The sequence below is a fragment of the Rhineura floridana genome, chromosome 20 (genome assembly GCF_030035675.1).
Source record: "Rhineura floridana isolate rRhiFlo1 chromosome 20, rRhiFlo1.hap2, whole genome shotgun sequence".
Taxonomy (NCBI): Eukaryota; Metazoa; Chordata; class Lepidosauria; order Squamata; family Rhineuridae; genus Rhineura; species Rhineura floridana.
Window position 1 is genome coordinate 1,130,640 of NC_084499.1, and position 20,805 is coordinate 1,151,444.

The 20,805-nt window shown below is 45.7% G+C and overlaps 1 protein-coding gene across 11 annotated transcripts in view; it reads left to right on the top strand.

The window, feature by feature from the left end:
* Positions 1-20,805, top strand: part of EXD3 (exonuclease 3'-5' domain containing 3) — a 184,993-nt gene that overhangs the window by 25,903 nt on the left and 138,285 nt on the right. For 10 of the 11 annotated variants that reach the window (XM_061603974.1, XM_061603978.1, XM_061603975.1 and 7 more), the window contains 3 exons: positions 12,269-12,327; positions 13,282-13,449; positions 14,313-14,480. The exons of the other annotated variant lie outside the window; for it this stretch is intronic. In XM_061603974.1, coding sequence (XP_061459958.1) covers positions 12,269-12,327; positions 13,282-13,449; positions 14,313-14,480 — 395 coding nt within the window. The remainder of the gene's footprint in view (positions 1-12,268; positions 12,328-13,281; positions 13,450-14,312; positions 14,481-20,805) is intronic. 11 annotated transcript variants of the gene reach the window in all.

Here is a 20,805-nt window from a genome sequence, read left to right on the forward strand (position 1 = left end):
CATCCTAAAAGAGCCAGGTCTGACCAAAGGCCATCTACTCTAGAGTTGTGCTTCCAGGAATCCCATAAACAGGCCTGATGGCAAGAGCTTCCATCTGTTCCCAGGTGGTTCCTTGTAGCTGCTGCTAACACCCTTCTCCTCCTCCTCCTCCTCCAATCCCCTTTTAAGGCCATCTAGGATGGTGGCTCATGGCAGTGAATATAAATAATCAGTTGGATAGAGAGAAATTGAACAAAGAATTTGACATCCAGTGCTAGTCCTACTCAGAGTAGACCCATTGAAATGAGTGAGCATGACTAAAGTAAGTCTGTTATTTATTAAATTACTTGAATTTCAGTGGATTTACCCTTAACAACGCTTAGTTGGCTGCAACCCAGAGAGCCCAGGCTCAGGAGGTTGGGGCAAGCACTGATGTAGGTAGTGAGGTTGGCTAGTGGGGAGGAGGGACAAGGCTGTGGGTCTGGAACACGCAGGAAGAGTGGAAGACAGGGCAGAGCCTACGAGCTGCACAGGCAGGAGATGTCTGCTTGAGCAGACCACCTCCTCCTAGCAGGAAGAAGCGCTGGCCGGTGACAAGGTAGGGGGGCTGGAGCACAGCAGAGGGGCTTCTGGCTTTCCAGAGGGGTGCAACCCAGCTGCCAGGTGGGTCACAGTTCAAGTACACCTGCTCTAAGCTCTTCTGAGGCCTTGCAAACACTGCAGCTGGGGAGGAGGGCCTGCGCCAGGCTTGTGCCATGTTGGACTGCAGGTGGGAGAATGCATGATTGAATGTTCCCCCGTACCACATAAATGGAACCTTGGAATGTAAAAAAGTGGCGTGTCAGGCTGATTTTTTCCTTACATGATCATTGTCTGTATTGCAGGGAATGTTTTTGTTAATGGAGGAGTGTTCAGTCCTGTGAGCTCCCAACGTAGGGAGCCGCCCTGGGCTCCTGCTGGGAGGAAGGGCGGGATATAAATCAAATAAATAAATAAAATAAAATAAACCTAGAGGCTTAGCAGTACAGCCCAGTCACAGGCTGACCACATCATCTGCAGTTTGCAAGAATTTAGCTGGAGTTCTATCTGTAGAAAAAGAGGATCCTTGGATTTGCAGTTTATCCCATGCATCTTCCCTTTATAATTCCTTCACGTTAAGTCCTAGTTCACACATGCATGTACGCCACTATGACTCCAACATCAAACAGTGACTTTAGGAAGAACCTATTCCTTGGTGGATGAGCAGATATCCTCTTGAACCAAGGATATTTCTCCACTCCAGGGAATGGAGGTGGGTGATTGAATCATTAGGAACATAGATAATAGGGTATGTGATGGGTGTGCAAACTACAGGGTGATTTGCCTGCTGGGTGAGAAGGTTGTGGATGTCATCTGTTGGCTAGGTAACCTGGTAGATAGTACTGGGGAGGAGTCATTGGTCATGGTGCACATTGGCACCAGTGATGTGAGGTCTTGGAAGCCAAATTTAGGTTGCTACGTAGGATGCTGAAAGCCAGGACCTGCAAGGTGGCTCTCTCTGAAATGCCTCTGGTTCCACGCCTGGGCCAGCCAGCCAGGTGCAGCCTTGTAGTCTTAATGCCTGGATGAGGCGCTGGTGTCAGGAGGAGGGATTTGGATTTGCTAGGCACTGGGGAATATTTTGGGGCAAAGGGACAGGCTGCACTTGAACCAGAATGGAACCAGACTGCTGGCACTTAAAATCAAAAAGTGGCAGAGCAGCTTTTAAACTAATTGAGGGGGGAAAGCTGACAGGAGCTGAGGTATGGAATAAACTGCTCCCTAGGATAAAGACAAAAAAAATGATGAAAATGTAAATGGGGCAGGCCTAGAACTAGGCATTGTGAGTGCAGGTGCACAAGACAGCAATCCAGAGAGGCCAAAATACCACAGACCAAAGCAAAAGTGCCAAACACACTTGAAGAGAGACACTGTATGCAAGTGTTTATATGTTAGTGCTAGAAGCCTCCAAGCCAAGATGGGAGAACTGGAGTGCTTGGTCCTAAGAGGACAGCATGGATATAGTGAGCATAATGGAAACCTGGTGGAACAGAGGAAACCAGCAGGACACAGTTATCCCTGGATATAAACTATATCGGAAGGACGCATTGGAGGTGGTGTCGCCAAGTCCAGATGGCATCCACCCAAGAGTTCTTGAACTCAAATGTGAAATTGCTGGTCTTCTAACAGAAATATATAACTTGTGCCTCAGATGTGCCTTCTTAGCTGAGGACTGGAAAATGGCCAGTGTAATACCAAACTTTAAAAAGGGATCGAGGGGAAATTACAGTCCAGTTAGCTTAATGTCTGTCCCGGGAAAATTGGTAGAAGGTATTATTAAGATAAAATAAGCAAGCATATAGAACAACAAGCTGAAGCAGAGCCAGAATGGCTTCTGCAAGGGTAAGTCCTGTTTCGCTGTCCTATTCTCACCAGGCTCCTCAGGAGGCAATAGATTTTCAGTTGAGGGCAACATGAAGGCAGAATCCAGGAGTCAGGCACGAAGCAAGGTCAGAGCAGTCCAAGGTCAGGAGCCAAGCAGTCCATAGGCCACACAGGTCAAGGGCAAAGCAAGAGGCAGGTCAGAGTAGTCTAAGGTTGGGTCTTAAGTCAACAGGCAATCAGCAGACAGGTCAGGTACAGAGCTGGTGTATAGTTGTTATTCCAGCAGCTCTTCCAGCCTAGCACTGGGGTTTTTATGCTGGAGTCACATGCCAAACCTCAGCTGACTCCTATCAATCATCTGCAGCCAGTCCTCTACTCCCAAAGAGTCTGGGCCTTCAATTGGCACTCCTCCAGATGGGCCAAGTCTCCAGCTGGCGTTTGAGGCTGTGACTTTCCCTTTTGCTTGGGATCCAGTCAGCCTGAATGTCAGAGGCCAAACTTTCCCCAGGTGCAGATGGCCTGTCCTGGGCCTTGTTGTCTTAACCTCCTGGCCTTCCTCTGATAAGGACTCCCCCGGCTGGGACCTGACACTCACTAACCAATTAGAGTTCTTTGAGAGTGTCATACATAGATAGGGATGATCCAGTTGATGTAGTGTCCTCCAACTGTCAAAAAGCTTTTGACAAGGTACCTCACCATTGACTCCTAAGTAAGCTTAGCAGTCATGGAATAAGAAGAGAGTTCCTCTTGCGAATCAGGAACTGGCTAGGAAACAGAAAGCAGAGAGTAGGAATAAATGGACAGTTCTACATCCAATAGAGGGATGTAGAAAGTGGAGTCCCCCAAGAATTGATATTGAGACCAGTGCTTTTGAACTTGTTCATAAACCAACTCGCCTATGAGAAAAGGTAGCAGCATTTGAGGCTTTTTAGTTTAGAGAGAATGTGAGTTAAGAGGTAACATGATAGAAGTGTATAAAATCATGCATGGCTTGGAGAAAGTGGACAGAGAAAAGTTTTCCCTCCTCTCTCATAAGACTAGACCTCTTGGACAGCCAATGAAGCTGAACACTGGATGATTCAGGACAGACAAAAGAAAGTACTTCTTTACACAGCACATATTTAAACTATGGAATTTGCTCCAACAAGACGGCTTTAAAAGAGGATTAGACAAATTAATGGAGGACAAGGCTATCAGAGGCCACTAGCCACTTTGGCTATGCTCTGCCTCCATAGTCGCAGGGGGTATGCTTCCAATTACCAGTTGCTGAAAACAGAAGGAGGGGAGAGTTGCTGTTGCACTCAGGTCCTGCTTATGCACTTCCCATAATGGGCCTCTGGTTGGCCACTGTGAGAACAACCCTTTGGCCCGATCTGGCAGGGCTCTTCCAACGTTCTTGTTACATTCTGATGTTCTTTTAACCTACAACTGGGAAGCGTCCTGGTTTTAACACCAGGGATAGAACTTCCAGACCATTTTTAAGGCATCGGGTATGGTGTGATCACGCAGTATAAAAGCATGTGTGGGCCAGAGCAGAAGTGAAGGATAGAAAAAGGAGGCCTTCTGGACAATACTGTAGGGTCATCTAGTCTTCTGCTTCTGTGAGTGGCCAGCTCAATGCCTCTGGGACGTTTAGCCATTAGAAAACTCTCCCTCATTGACAGGTAGAAGATAGTTTTGTCCAAATTCCTATCTTGTGTTTGCTGCCGCTGGCCCTATCACACACAGCAAGCCATAGTTGTTGTGTTCTTTATTAGTCACTTTTGTGAAACAACACAGCAAATAAATATAATTAACATTAGTAGTAGCAGCAGTAGTAATTATTAATAATAATAGATGTGAAACAAAAGGGAATGATGAGGGGAGAGGAAAGCAAGAACAAATCATGGCTTCACACTGTGTGTTGTTTGGATCAATATAAACCCGAGCAGACCATGATCCCCGGCGGTTCAGACATGTCGCTAAGTCAGGTATTGTGATTTGTTGCTCTTCCTGGTGCCCGGGGAGGAGTGAAGTGGGAGCCGCAGGCATATTCACAGCAAACATTGCCAGTGGTTTCCTGTGACATGTATGTGAAGAGCTTCATCTTCAGTAGGCATTCCTGGGATGAAGGAATCTTTTTCTCTGTGCCAGAGCACACACCTTGGTAGAGCTGGATTTCTTTCCAGAAGGAAGACAGGGCAGGGCTCAAAATTGCCTTGGAGTCAGCAGATGTTCTCATTTGAAAGCCTTTCATCGCCCTCACAGGCAAATGTGGAGAGTCTTGTGATTATTCAGCAGTGCTGAGAACACACTCTTTGCATGCTCAGGTGTATTTTCTGCCCCTTTATCATGCCTTGTATATGTTCAGCCTTGGCCCTTGAGCATGCTGGGAAGTAATAATAAAGGGGTATGCCTTTCAGCATGTCAAGAGTGTCTTTCCCACATCACATCTCGGTTGGGGAAAAGTAGTGCAAGAGTGTGTGTGTGTGACTGACTTGCAGAGCGTGTGGATGGTGTTTGCCACAACAAGCAGAGTGTGTTTTTTCCTGCTTTACAATCACTGTGTTCATTTATCTGCAAATTTAACTGATGAATTCCTTGGCCAAAATCTACATGCTTTAGTTGACTAACAGCCCTAATGTATCGATAGACACAAAAAGCACATAAAAAACATGGCTGTCTGTGTCTGTCCTTTGACTTAAAAAGAGAGAAATCTGGCAGGCCCTTCCTTCCTTCCTTCATTTCTGTATTTCTGAGAATCTGTGTGTGGGGGTGCATAAAGAAAGTCTTGGACTGCTTGGCTTTGAAAGCAGAATCTGTGGAAAACAAGAGGCGTGGATCATAAGGTACTGCTGACCTTTTTGCTGTAGCTGGGTGATCTTTTTCAGTGCTGGAGCCTCCAGGAGAGGAGCTGCATCCCTCCTCTTCCCCCTTGCACCGCCTGTCCACCCCCCCCCCTGCTCCCATCACCACCGATGGAGGCAAAAGTTCAAATTTTACGATGTTCTCACTCTGGGCTTGTGGGAAAAGGCAAGGGCAGATTCCCCTCTTTAGGTCATTTAAGTGCATAAAATGAAAGGCTCCACTTTTAGGGCCAGAGAGGATGTGAATACACATCTAAAATCAGTTTCTTTCTTTAAAAATGTAAAAGATGTAAAGAGGCCCACAGCAGATGAGAGAGAGGGATTTCCAGGTTAGGAATATATAAGATTTATTGTAAGGGGCTGTGCAGGCCTGGCTTTCCAGTGAGGCAGAGCATTTAGCGTGTCATTAACGGCTGGCAAATTGTTAATGTACTGTTTTACCTTTTTAAAAAAAATTGCTGTCCCGGGGTTGCACCGTTTTGGATTTTCTGCCTCTGGCACTAAATTGTCTCGGATCAGTCCTGCTCTACCTGGGTCAGAACTGTTATGTTCCCTGCAGCTCCTTGCGTGTTTCCCAGTATCAAAAAACGGCTTCCCTGCAGACAGCAAGAAGTGATGGTGGTGGGGAGTAATCTATGAGGGAGCCTTGCACTGCTCTTGTAAAATAAAGTGTCCTTTTCGTGGTCAGTAAAATGATCCTACTGGGGAGCTGCAGTTGATGGAAGAAAAAACCTTTCAGGGTTGTTTGCCATGAGATAGCTTAAACCGGAGCTTCTGTAGTCAGAAGCAGTTTACCTTTCATTATTGGCCAAACACCATCGTGGAGACAGACAGCATGCTGGGCTAGAGGAGCCTTTGTTTTACTCCAGCACTGCAGTTGCCTGGTTTGCTCTTCAAAGTCCTGCAGGTAGCCATGTTTTAAAGTTTTTGGCAAAGAGATGTGCCTTGAGAACTTCCTAGACTTCTGAGGCTGCTCCAGCACAGCCCTGACCCGAGGAGTAAGCGGGCTTCCACCAGATGTCATCCCTCAAGGGAAACTTTGTCTCAGTGCTTGGATTCTCTTCTTCTTTGTGTCCCAACCCTAAACTCCCCCCCCCATCTGACCGACCAGAACTTTGCCCCCATCTTGTCTCTCTCTGTCTGGCCGCCCTCCCTGCTCCAAACAAGGATGTTTCCAAGACAAACAGCAGATTTGTTGGAGTGGCTGACATGAGGCTCTGTAGCCGGGGAGCCTTTGCGCTGTCAGCCTGCCAAGACAAAGCAAGACAATGGCTCTGTCTCCATTTTCTCCCTTTGATTCCAGACTCGAACATATGTCCCGAGCGGGCAATGAGACGCCAAGTTCAAATAGATGGAGGATCTGCATCCTTGCGTGGCTCGCTCTTTTCCTTTGCCACATTTGCAAGGCCCCAGAGGGATGCGTTTCACAAGTTTTTGAGGGAGCCTTAAAACCAGGCCTCTTCCATAACCCATTGAGATTACACAGGAATGGGCCTCCAAACGCTCCAACATTTCTCAGATGAAAATAGAACACTCTTTTTAACCCTCTCTCTCTCTCTCTCTCTCTCTCTCTCTCTCTCTCACTCACTCACTCACTCACACACACACACACACAGAGGAGGGGGGGCTTTTGAAATGAAGCATGACAGTAAACTGACCCAAACAGCTACTCTCTTTAATCTCACAGTGGTTCTGGCTGTACTCAGACTTAGCAATGGGGAGGGACAGAGGGAGGAGGTTGACAGTTGCTGGCTGGCAGAAAGAGGGAGCCATTGCTTTAGGAAGGCAAGGGATAATCAGCCTCAGCCGGGATAGATCCACTTGGCCATGCTGTGCGTGGGTGGCTGTTGGTTTACATGGGAAGGGTGCAGATTTAATCCCCAATGGCATCTCCACTTACAAGGATGTGGGGTTGCCAGTGATGGGAAGGACTCTTCCCCACCTGAGGCCTCTCTGGAGACTTGCCATTGGCCAGTGCTCCTCTGGCTCAGGAAAGGGGATCCCTTCACACAGGATCAGGAGAACCCCAGCAATAGCAGCACAATTAAAGGGGAGGGGGAAATACAAACGCTATTTTAAAATAAAAACTTTAAAAAGGGTGACATGGCAGTTGAAATGTTGGTGTGCTCTGATCATTTCCCCCTGGCTACTCTTTAGAACAGTCACCTTTAGCACAAGCATGCAATAAGGCATCTATTTCTTAAATTTTAATTTATACATGTGTTGTGGTAGTTGTGCAGATGTGAGCCACCTTAGGTGAGGCTGCAGCCCGGGTCTGAGTCTTAACTTACTAGTGAACCAGAAGGTTGCATGGCTGGACAAGCCAGTTTCCCACAGTAGGTTGCCAAGACTGCTGATGGGGTAGATCAGGCCAGAGAGAGCCCAGCCTTTGTCAGCGTGGACTGAATGGCCGCTATGCCAGGATTGATGTTTTGTGATTTCAGTTTGAACCACTTCACACAACTCCATGGTGTGTCTTTTATTTAGAACATGTGCATGAAATTCCAGATATAATTGTACATTTGTAATTGCAGCATCTTTCTCCAAATGCTGCCAGGCTCATGTGTCCACTTGATCTACAAGGATATCCCTGGTTTTGATTTTGCGTTTGTGCCAGAGCAGAGCTAGAGCTGAGCTGACTGAAGACGCCCTGTCATGGCATTATGGTGCTGTAGTGGCCTAGTGCAGCCCAGGAGCTCTGGAATCCACGGGAGGGAGGGAGGCAGGGTGGGAGGGAGGGTGGGAGGGAGGGAGGGAGCTCCCGGACAGAGTGGGTGCTCTGTATGCCAAAAGCCCCCAGATCCGGTCCCCACCGGCTTCTCCAGGTAGCGCTGGATCCCCTGGAGACAGAGGTTTATGTTAAAACTCTCAAATACTATAAGAATTAGGTTATCCAAGGAAGCCGTGGCGCAGAGTGGTAAGCAGCGGTAACGCAGCTGAAGCTCTGCTCACGGCCAGAGTTCGATTCCAACGGAAGGAGGAAGTCGAATCTCCGGTAAAAGGGGTCGAGGTCCACTCAGCCTTCCATCCATCCGTGGTCGGTAAAATGAGTACCCGGCACACGCTGGAGGGTAAAGAAAGGCCGGAGATGGAACTAGCAATCCCACCCAATATATACGGTCTGCCTAGACGTCACCCTAAGAGTTGGAAACGACTCGCACTACAAGTGCGGGGACACCTTTACCTTTAAGGAAGCAAAGGTTTTATTGAAACATGGTCTATTTTTGTTATGTAATAAGGTGCAGAATAATATGGTGCAGTGTTACGAATTGTTGGGAACTCTGTGAAACAGAGATATGAATATGGTATAATAAACTGGGCTATGAATATCGTATTACAAATTTGTAGAACGAAATTGACTGGGATTATGTGTAAGAAAGAATAAAAGAGATGTTTGTGGTTTATAATGTCAGTATTAATATTATTGATTACATTTATTTATTTTTGTATTACATTGATATCCCACCCTTCCTCCAAGGAGCTCAAGGTGTCGTATATGGTTCTCCTCCCTCTCCATTTTATCCTCACAACAACCCTGTGAGGTAGGTTAGGCTGAGAGGCTGTGACTGGCCCAAGGTCACCCAGCAAGCTTCATGGCGGACTGGGGATTTGAACCCTGGTCTCCCAGGTCCTAGTCCAGCGCTCTGACCACAAAGGGATGCATACGACAGCAATGAGAAAAGAGCAAGTAGATGGCCTTTGCCCTGACAGGCTAGTTTATATTTATACTTGAAGTGTAATCAGTTTTTAAATTGGGTATAACTAGTCCTGCTGTTGTTTTATTTGTACTTGGGTGTTTTATTTATTTTAAAAAAATTTCTCTGTGTATTTTGCGAAGGTCTATGGCTATATGCAATAAAGTTAAAAAAAATTATATTTACTTCTTATTACATTTCTATCCCACCTTTCCTAAGGAGCATTTAATCCTTAGAGGCCATGCCTGGAGGATGAAGCAGAGTTGCCAGAGCAAGGCTGGGGAGCCTTCTGGTGTGGCTGGACTTCCCCTCCCATCCTCCCTGACCCTTGGCTAGGCTGGCTGCCGGAGCTGCAGAGAGCCGGAGCCCGGCAAGCCTTTGAAGGGCCTCCGGGCTTCCCAGTCACCCCATTGCCATTACCGCCATTGGCCTGAACACTGGGAGGGGAGAACGTGATGATTTCTGGCTGGACAAGTTGGGTGGACTCATGTGGGAGCTGCGTGGCTTTTCCTTACATCTCCCTCATTGCGGAAAGGGCTGGCGATGCCCTTTTAACGTTTTAATGAAAGTGGAAAGTTTGGGGAAGTGATGTGAAGTATTCTGCCCAGGCTAGTTCCAAGAGTCCTACCCCAGGGGCTGCAATCCAGCCAGGGCCCACATGATGACAGCGACAACTCTCGGGATCCTACCTAAATGAAAGCATGAATGGAAGGAAAGCCACCCATCAATGTATCTGTGGTGCAAGGGAAAGTCCTGTCTCAGTAACCTACTAGAATTCTTTGAGAGTGTCAACAAGCATATAGATAGAGGTGATCCAGTGAACATAGTGTACTTAGACTTTCAAAAAGCGTTTGACAAGGTACCTCACCAAAGACTTCTGAGGAAGCTTAGCAGTCATGGAATAAGAGGAGAGGTCCTCTTGTGGAGAAGGGATTGGTTAAGAAGCAGAAAGCAGAGAGTAGGAATAAACGGACAGTTCTCCCAATGGAGGGCTGTAGAAAGTGGAGTCCCTCAAGGATCGGTATTGGGACCTGTACTTTTCAACTTGTTAATTAATGACCTAGAATTAGGAGTGAGCAGTGAAGTGGCCAACTTTGCTGACGACACTAAATTGTTCAGAGTTGTTAAAACAAAAAGGGATTGTGAAGAGCTCCAAAAAGACCTCTCCAAACTGAGTGAATGGGCGGAAAAATGGCAAATGCAATTCAATATAAACAAGTGTAAAATTATGCATATTGGAGCAAAAAATCTTAATTTCACATATACGCTCATGGGGCCTGAACTGGCAGTGACCGACCAGGAGAGAGACCTCGGGGTTGTAGTGGACAGCACGATGAAAATGTCGACCCAGTGTGCGGCAGCTGTGAAAAAGGCAAATTCCATGCTAGCGATAATTAGGAAAGGTATTGAAAATAAAACAGCCGATATCATAATGCCGTTGTATAAATCTATGGTGCGGCCGCATTTGGAATACTGTGTACAGTTCTGGTCGCCTCATCTCAAAAAGGATATTCTAGAGTTGGAAAAGGTTCAGAAGAGGGCAACCAGAATGATCAAGGGGATGGAGCGACTCCCTTACGAGGAAAGGTTGCAGCATTTGGGGCTTTTTAGTTTAGAGAAAAGGCGGGTCAGAGGAGACATGATAGAAGTGTATAAAATTATGCATGGCATTGAGAAAGTGGATAGAGAAAAGTTCTTCTCCCTCTCTCATAATACTAGAACTCGTGGACATTCAAAGAAGCTGAATGTTGGAAGATTCAGGACAGACAAAAGGAAGTACTTCTTTACTCAGCGCATAGTTAAACTATGGAATTTGCTCCCACAAGATGCAGTAATGGCCACCAGCTTGGACGGCTTTAAAAGAAGATTAGACAAATTCATGGAGGACAGGGCTATCAATGGCTACTAGCCGTGATGGCTGTGCTGTGCCACCCTAGTCAGAGGCAGCATGCTTCTGAAAACCAGTTGCCGGAAGCCTCAGGAGGGGAGAGTGTTCTTGCACTCGGGTCCTGCTTGCAGGCTTCCCGCAGGCACCTGGTTGGCCACTGTGAGAACAGGATGCTGGACTAGATGGGCCACTGGCCTGATCCAGCAGGCTCTTCTTATGTTCTTATGTTCTCTAAATAAAGACCCCCCCGTTTCCTGTGGCCAAAGGGCCAGAGGTTGCAGGACTGGCCCCTGGTAGCACCATTATGACTGGCACACATCCAAACAATCATTGGGCTTCCTGTTCAATTGACATGAGAAAAACAGGATGCCGGGAGGTGTTTATCGGAACGAATGAGATAAGAATAAGGGCGTTCCGAGAAGAATTCGGGAGTTTTGGTAATTGCAAAACAGGCATTCTGCAGGGATGGCTTTTTGAAAGAAAGGAAGGGCGGTGCAGCCAGCTGTTCAGGCCTCTTGCAAGGAACCTTGGCCGTCGCTCTGGAGCACATGAAGCATATATGTGCTCCCCCAGAGCTTGCTTCCAGAAATCCTGTGTATTTTTTCCCCCAGTCCAAAAACATCCTATTAACCAAGGATTTTTAAAGACATTTAAAAGAGAAGGCCAATGTTTGTTGGTGGATAGAGTGGAGGCCTTGCATCGGAGACATTTTGGTTCAGATTCCAGCTGTGCCTTGAAGTGGCAATTCATGGGGGCATGGGAGAGGCACCCTTGCTGTTGCAGTCCCTGAGGAGCTGTGGAACTCCCTGCTCTGGGAATTTCCTCCAACCTCTCCTGACTGGCATTTCAGCAAACTTCCTGATCTGGCCTTTAGCCTAGCCTGGCTGTGGGGTGCATCTCCTGGCATTTTTCCTTTTTCTGCTTCTGGAAAATGAGTTTCTGTCTTTTACTGGTGAGGTGGGTGGGCATTTCTTTTAATGTTTTAATCTTTGTATGCCTTTTTAAATGGTTGTGTTAGCCAATTTGGATATGAAATGGGAAATGTGGGTATAAATATTTTAAAATAAAAAACCAAAAAAATCCAGACCCGCTTGTCATTCTGGGCAAGCCCAGCAACAGCCAACTTCTTCCCTGATGGGGGTGGGGGAGGTGGACTCTCCTTGGCCAAGCAGAGTATGCCTGGCCACCACCATCTCAGAAGGGTGGTTGTTGGAGGCCTTTATAGCCTGTGGATAGGAAAACACCAGTGTGCCTAAGGCAGCCTTTCCCAACTAGTGGGCCACCACTATTGGACCACAATTCCCATCTTTCCTGACCATTGGCAATGCTGGCTGAGGCTGATGGGAGTTGTGGTCCAACAACACCTGGTGGCCCACTAGTTGGGAAAGGCTGGGCTAAGGCTAGGATCTGCCTTGACAGGTAAAGCTATAAAGCCTCTCTTCTCTTCTTCTTTCCAGACAAGGATCTGTTGCTGCAGCAGCTTCAGCCTCTCTGGACGACAAAAGATATGGAGAAGGTGAGGCCAGGATGGTGCACAAGTGGAAAAGGAGACCGCAATCTTCTTTGACCTGAATATATTATGCAAATGAGGGACATTTGCTGACCCCCCCCTCCATTATTCAGTTGTCTTCTTCCAACCCACGAAAGAAGCTGTGCAGGATACTGAAGCCCCCATCTGTGTTTGAGCCCATCTTTGCAGACATATTCTAGACTAGGAACTCATTTTTTAAATGAAAAAAACTTGAGAACTGAGTTCCTCTCCATTTGGTTTTGATCTCATCTGCATAACCATAATGAAGACTAGGAACTTGCTTTTTAAAAAAGAAAAGAATGACAGCTGAGAAGCCACGTTTGATACCAGGTTATGTCTTTGCACAAGGGCAGTCTGGGGGACTAATGAACACACTCAGCCCTGTTTAGGAGCAAGGCTACATATACTTCTTTGCTAACCACATTAACATTCTGTGCCAAAGGAAAGGTACAGAATATACAAAGGATTCAAATTGAGCAGATTTGCATACTGTCTCTTAATTTGCATGATTCTGCAATTTTAAATATATTTTGTATAATGGTCTTATAGGCCTTGGGGGAAGGAGAAAGGAACTAAGTAGAGCATGGAACACCTTCTGGGACCTTCTTGTGAAAGGCAGGCAATAAATTGAATAATGATAATTAATAATTACCACAATAAGTTATTATTCAGCATCTTCTCTGGATTCTAAGACTCCAGTAGGCATTGCTCGCAGTCTTTCAAACATATCTTTACCTTCAGAAGGGCTTTAAAGCATCATCATCGTCATCATCATCATCATCATCATATTATTATTATTATTACTGCTACTGCTATTTTGAAGCTGAGTTTCCCAAGCAACTGCATTTGATGTTTAGTGCTGTATTCTGTGCTCTCATGGAACTCAATGTATGTGGTTGATGAAATGTGGCCAACCAATGTCCTTCTGTGTTTTTGCAGCTCAGGGAGGAAGCCCATTTGGGCTTTGCAGCCCTCCAAGACCCTCTGACATGGCTTTTGGACATTCTGGAAGACAGCAGAGCGTGGAAGGGGAAAGGACACTGCCTGGTGTCGCATGTTGTCCGTGAACTACACCTTTGGATGAAGAAGCATCCTGAGGGCCAGCCGGTGAGGCAGGTCATGCTCTGAGGGTGGGTGGGACCAGGTGGAAACCTCTCCCTTTTCTGTCTCTGCCTAAGTCCCTGGAGAGATGTGGCATCAGCGTAGGCAATGCTAGGATAGGCTTGGTTGAGTCGGCTTCTGACATCCCCAGTGGTTGCGAGGCAGCATTCATCTTTCACAACTGCAAGAGGTTCTTGGCAGAGCATTGGCTCTAGATGGGTCATGATTGGGTCTGTGGATTGGGTCGCAGAGCAGATGCAACTGCCCCAGCAGCTCTTCTGAAAGAAAGGCAGGCAGGCTAAGATATCTAAGAACATTAGAAGAGCCCTACTAGATCAGGACCAAAGTTCATCTACAAATTTTGGTAGCCCGTGATTGTGGTTGCCATGATCTTGCCCTCCTCATGATTTCTGGCATGCCTGGAGGGGGCTAGTCTCTGACACTGAGCTTCAGAGTTCTCATAGTTTCTTAGTGCCTCTGAAGCCCAGCTTGACGTCAAAGAAGATCCCCCGTCCATCTCTCACTTTGTGTTGGGGCAGGTGGCTGCCAGACTAAAAGATGAGGAGGAGGATAAAGGCTACCAGTGGCTGCTAGCTACAATGACTATGTTCTCCCTGCATTGCCACAGTCAGTGTGCCTCTGAATACCACTTGCTGGAAATCACAAGTGGGGAGAGTTGCTGTTGTTCTCATGTCCTGCTTGTGGGCTTCCCATGGGGGCATCTGGTTGGCCACTGTGAGAAAAGGATGCTGGCCTAGAGGGGCCCCCTTTGGCCCATTCCAGTTCTTATGATACGATTGCACCCGGCTATTGCGTTTCTGGTCCCCTGTTCAGCATTAAATCTCTCTTTTCTTTCTCTGATTTCTCAGTCTGGCCTGAAGTTAAAAAAGCTCCAGGCCCGTGTCTTTCCAGTGCTTGCTGAGTGCCATGGAAGCTTACTTGGGCCACTGATCAGCCTCTACCAGCTCCACACGGCAGATCGCCATGATCTCCTGGGCCACGTCAGCCATCTCTACTACAAGGACAAGTTCAAAGAGGTGGGTCTTGTCTGTCACTGGCCCTCCAACCCCTCACCAGGCGTGCCCAAGTGGAGGGAGCAGAGCCAGGCGCTTGCCGAAAGAAGGAACGCTGCTTTAATTGGCAGAAAAGCTAAACTTTAAATATTGCAGGGGCCGAAGATTTCCCTCCCAAGCGTGTTTGCGTTGGAGAAATAAACATGCAAGATACCAACTTTGCCACTGTGTGGCAGCGCAGCGCCCTGACCCAGGTTGCAGCACAGCAGTATTAGATGGGGTAGTGCTTCAAGCAAGCGGAGGGAGTTAGGAGAATTGGCTGTTTGTAGGCTCTGCTCTGATATTCTGGTGCCTCTGCTTTCTGGAGTCAAGACATTGGTTCTGCGGCTCTGTTCTGTTTTGCTGCCTGCAGGAGAAGAGATTCCTTTCTCATTGTTGATAAAAGTGTTGCTTGCCAAAAGGGTTGGGGTATTGCACTACAACTGTAGCCTTTTTGCACATAACAATAAGCTGTGATTAATGGCTTACGAGGATGAGGCAGCAGGTTGGCGGACTCTGCTCAATTTCTCCTCCCTTGGCATGGGTGGGAGCAACAAACCATAGATGCTTGTCTTGTCATTATGTTTGAACCCAGCATCATGGTTTGTTTCCCCTGAAAAACCACCATCGGCAACCCATGATTTGTTCTTGGCTTGTTGGTCATGGCTTATTAGAGAGCAACAAACCACAGGTTTGGACTTAATGACAAGCCAAGGCTTTGTGGCTTGACAGTCATCCCTTCTATCAACTTCAGCTGGTTTGCCAGCTGTGTTGTCCCTGGACAGGATAGCCACAGTGATACAGGCGTCGATAACCTCAAGACAGGATTATTGTCAGTGTGCTCTGTGCAGAACTGCCATTGATACTGGTTTGGAAAAAGCAGCTAGTACAAAATGAATCAGCAAGATTGTTATGTGGGGCAACCTACCAAGAACATACAACTGATCTTGCAAGGATTGTGCCAATTTGCCTTTGTTGTTATGTGCCTTCAAGTCGATTTTGACTTATGGCGACCCCATGAATCAGCGACCTCCAATAGCTTCTGTCATGAGCCACCCTGTTCAGATCTTGTAAGTTCAGGTCTGTAGCTTCCTTACCAAGCCAAATTCTAGGGGCTTGTGTTGATATATAAAGCCCTAAAGAATGTTGGACTTGATTACCCAAAAGAGCATTTTTTCCCATGTGTTGCACCTGCCCATGTGTTGAGATCTTTACAGGAGACCTCCTGGCTGTCCTCTGAGAGGCCGCTAGTGACAACTCTTCTGAGTTTCTGGTACCAGATGGAGACCTGTCTGTCTGCTCAGGCTTTTGCAGGAGTGTCTAAGCGTGATGGATTGAGTATTTTTTTATTGTTGTAAACCGCCCAGAGAGCTTCAGCTATGGGCGGAATACAAATGCAATAAATAAATAATATTTTTGTGTTTTTCTCTTGGTTATTAAGCTGCAGTAGGTTTTTGTTGTTGCTGCCGTTGTGTTTTATGTCGTGTCGTTGCTTTAATTTTAATGTATCCAGCCCTGGGATTGCCTTGGCAGTGAAAAGCTTGTAAATATTTTAAATAAATAAAGGAGAAGTAGAGATATGAATCCCGCTCCCAAAAAAATGGGGGGGGAGCCACATTCCCCCCCCTGAATTTTTCCAGGTTTTTTTCTGGACCTCCACATGTTGAGGGAGGAGTGAAGCAGGCCCTTCACTAGTACATGCTGCTTCATATGCTAAGGCAGCGTCATATGTTTAAAAATAAATAAATACATACGTACCTACCTACTTACCCACCAGGCAGTACAGCTAGCAAAAGACACTGTAAACATATGATGCTGCCTTCTCCTGGCAGTCAGCGTAGGCATTATTGGGCTAGACGGACCAATGGTCTTGTTGCAAAAATGCTGTTCGTTTCCCCTGGTAGGCTGTCTCTGATAACCAACCAAGAACGAGAAGTTAGTCAGTCGAGGGTTCAACTAAGTTGTATTCTCGAGAATAGAGACACTCTTACTATGCTTATGCATCAAAGTAAGTTGTCTGGCCATCACTGGCACAGGTCTGCTTTTATACATTATTTTACTATGTTTTTGCACACTATGTTTTTTAGAAGATGCAACAAAATGAAACTTAGAAAAGGCTACTACTTTTTGGCTGTATGTCATTCTCATCTATATCAATAATATCTACGTCAATAACATCTACCATTTACTTCAATAACATCCAGTACCACAAATTATGCCGCCCAACCAGATCAGCCACACAGGGCCTTCTCTCAGTCCCACCAACGAAAACAGCTAGGTTGGTAGGGACTAGAGAGAGGGCATTTTCAGTGGCGGCCCCCACTCTCTGGAACTCCCTCCCATTCGATCTCCGCCATGCCCCTTCCCTGGATATATTTCGCCGGGCATTAAAAACTTGGCTTTTTGGACAGGCCTTCAGGAATTCCGGGGAGGGCTAACTTTTTTGGGATATTTTATTATCTATTGATCGCCCTAACTGATTTCATGCTGCTGTGATTAATGATCGTACTGATTTTATTGTATTTTATCTGTATTGTATTGTAATTTACTGAATTTTAGTTTGTACGTCGCCTAGAGTGGCTTCGGCCAGGTAGGCGACACAAAAATTAAATGTATTATTATTATCTAACATCCACGGATAAGATAAGAAAATACGTATGACAACTACGTCAATAAGATAAGAACATTGTTCTCCTAACAAGATACGTGTATCTAAGCTAACCTTCTGTTTTTCTTTGCCAGTTTGTCAGCATATTTCATTCCAAGTTTTTATAAGGCCTTGAGACCTCTAACATAGCTATACTTTGGTTCAGCATTACATATCAATACATATTTTAAGTATAATTATATTCTAAGCAAAATTAAGACCTGGATTTTCTCAGCAGTCTGACTTGGTATAAGGCATATTCCTGTGTTCCGGTGCTATCTGTTCTGACTGGCAGCTGCTCTCCAGGTCCTGGGCAGATCACTTGCTTCCTGAGATCTCTTCGGCTGGAGATGCTGGGGTGTGCACACCATGTGCGCTAGCAATGAGCCATGGACTGTCAGCTCCACCAGTGAGTTCTAGGCCTTTTCCGTGAATGTGTGCAAACGTGGTAGGATGATGCTTGTCTGCTGAAGCGCGTCCAGACAGCAGCAGAGTAAAAATGGGAGCTGAGCCTTCCATATTAGATACCGTAAGAGGAGCCCACTGGTGCATTAGACCAAACGTCCATCTAGTCCTGTTTCCTGCAGTGGCCAACCAGATACGTTCAGCAAGCCCAAAACCAGGACCGGAAAGCATTAGGCCTCTCCCATTATTGCTCCTCAGTAATTGGCAAGGTAGGCTGCCTTTGAACATGGAGGTTCAATTTCGCCTTTATGGATAACGGCGGCTGATAGGCCTTTTGTCCTCCTTGAATAAGTCTAATACCCTTTTTAAAGCTATCTAAGCCAACAGTCATCTTGTGGCAGTTAATTTCATAAATCAATTAAGGGTTGTATGTATGCAGAAGTAATTCCATTGGGGTTGTATCCAGTGTTAGTCCTACTGAAAATTAAGCATGTAACTAACTTAGGTTTATTCATTTCAGTGGGTCTACTCTGAGGAAGACTTAGTTGGCTACAACCTGTTGTCTGTTCCAAATCTCTTGCCCATCAGTTTCACTGGATGGCCTTAAAGTTTTAGGAAAGTTAGTTTTAGCAAAGAGGGAGGAAAAAACTCTCTTTGTCCACATCACTATTTTTTTAAAAAAACTGTCATATCTTACCTCAGTACACACCCAAAACCAGAGCAGAGTGAAAATTAAGCACTGGGGCTAATAAATTGTTCAAAAGACCTGGTGGCCATATTGGTTCTGTTTGGGAACCATCAGGGCTGTGGAATCGGAGTCGGCGTCAAAAGCAGTTTTGGGTGGAGTCAGAGTCAGAGTCTGTAGAAATGTACTGACTCCGACTTCAAAATAAAATTAATATTTCAATATTAATATTAATTTGTTAATATTAATACATTGATATACATTTGCCATTTATGAAGGAGTCTGAGTCGGACAGTAGAAAAATAGAGGAGTCAGAGTCGAAGGCTTGACATACCGACTCCACAGCCCTGGGAACCATTTGCTGCCATGGAATCAAGCTAAAAAGTAACTCTGGATGCCTACAGCTTGTGGGATGAGGTGTGCATAGAGAGAACAGGTCCTGAGCGTTAAAGAATCTGTTCTGATAGAGGCTCTGTGGGGCAGATAACCACCTAGGACTGGGTTGCTGGGCCGCTTTTAATTATTTTTAAACCACTTAAAATCCACTAGGCAACGTACAGAGATAAAACAGGAGACAAAGCCTGCTCGGAGGCATGCAGTCTAAATGTGACCCTGCCTAGAGGCCTCCCCTTGGTGTGTTTCCTGTTGATGAAGGGTTTTCTGAGGGAACCAAGATGGCTGCCGGCGAGCCCTTTTCTGAGACAATGCTGGAATTGAGCAGAGTTCGGGGCTAATACAGCGGGAATGGCCCCCTGAATAGGCCGAGGCTTCAGAAAGAATGAGGGGCTAGGCAGAAGGCAGGATAGTGTTTCATCCGCATCTTATGTTACACTTCAGCTTTTCAAAGGGTGTCTGGGCCCACTTGAATGGGCCTCTCTTGCACTCCCCAGGGCAAGGATGGGGCAGACAAAAGGGACTCTTGTCCCTGGCAGGCCCCTTTAGGGAAGAAAAGCCATTGTCATATGAACAGGAGCAGTCTGGCGTGCTTCGGTGCCGCACGATACTGCTAAGTCCCCCTCAGCAAGTGCATTGCAGACCCTGTCAGCTTTGATTGGCGGGGTCCCATGACTTAATGTGCCGCGATATTTCATGTCGGAGGGGTGGCAGCCGCCTTTGCGCAGCATGAATGCCCTTGATTGTCCATTGAGTTGTTTTATTTACATTTTTTTAAACAGCTTATAGAGGTTTAAAAAAACTGCTTTAAAACAGGGAGGGGAAACCTCGTTCATTTCGCTTCAGGGTTTTTTTGGGAGGAGGGAGCACTTTCTTCAGTTGCATAGTGTGGACCTTTTTTTTTTTTTTTGGTCAGCTTCAAAAGTTCTGCTCTTGTTTAATGGTCATATATTAAAACTCTAAACAGGTGGTGGTAGCAGAGACGGGCTTAGGAAGAGGTGCATCAAAATGGCTTGCTTCATTTGTTAGATTATTCAGAGATGATGTTCATTTAGTGCTGCCTAGCCTGGGAATAATGTGATATCTTGAAGGTTTTCAAATTTAGTAAAGGCAAAGGGGAAATATTTCTAATGCTCCTTATAACCAAACATTATCAAATTATCTATTCTTAATTATTATATTCTTATCAGGGCAATTTAAATAAATGCTAATTCTAACAACCCCTGGAGGTAGGACACTGAGTGGCCCAAGGTCAGCTCTGAGTTTGTGTGTGTGTGTGTGTGTATGCGTGCACACACAAGCAAGAAACAGTATGGATAAGTCTATACCTGCAACTGAATGAAGTGGTAGTATCTTGAACTAAGTTGTACAAGGGAATCAGACTGCTGGGTCAGAGTGCAGATTGGGGAGGCGATAATATGTTTAAGTGTTCCTTCTGCATACAGTACTTCCCTGCAGTGTTACAGCTAGGTAATTGTAGACCCTAGACTTAATGGACTTACAGGGGCTCCTTGCAGATGGCCATGTGCGTCACTTCAGTTACAATGCATACAATTAATATTTCTCTTCTCCTCCCGCCCTAATCATCATTCAAGATTTAACAGCTGCTTCTACATTCCTGATATGGTACATCAACTAACAAGCAAGAAACAGTTTGTCAACCCTATTTTTTTTTTTTAAAAATAACCTCTGAACATGTGCAGTTTTGCATTATAACTCACTTAAATCATAGCTACAGGAATAAAATGGGGTTTACTGATACTGACTACATTTCCCTTGGGAATAAGCACCATTCTTTTTGTAGAAAAGAATAATACATTTGTACAATAAAAATAATACAATTAGTATCTGTAGCCATGTCTGTGTCTGGCCACCCGTCTCTTGCCTATAAAAATGTTTTAGAAATAAGAAACAAACAAAGAATGGTATGGTGAGCAGCGTTAGCCCAGCAGGTCCCAATATTTGCTATTTGTTTTTTATTATGGTTGTATTATTTTGTTTGAAATTGTTTTGCAATTGTTGCTCTTCTTATATGTTATTTCAATTATTGTGTTTTTTATTTGTGTCTTTTCTTGTTGTAAGTCACTTTGAGTTCCACTGTTGAAAAAAAGTGACTAACAAATGCCAGTAATAAATAAACAAATAAATAAATATGTCCATGCCAGGCGTTCCAATTGACA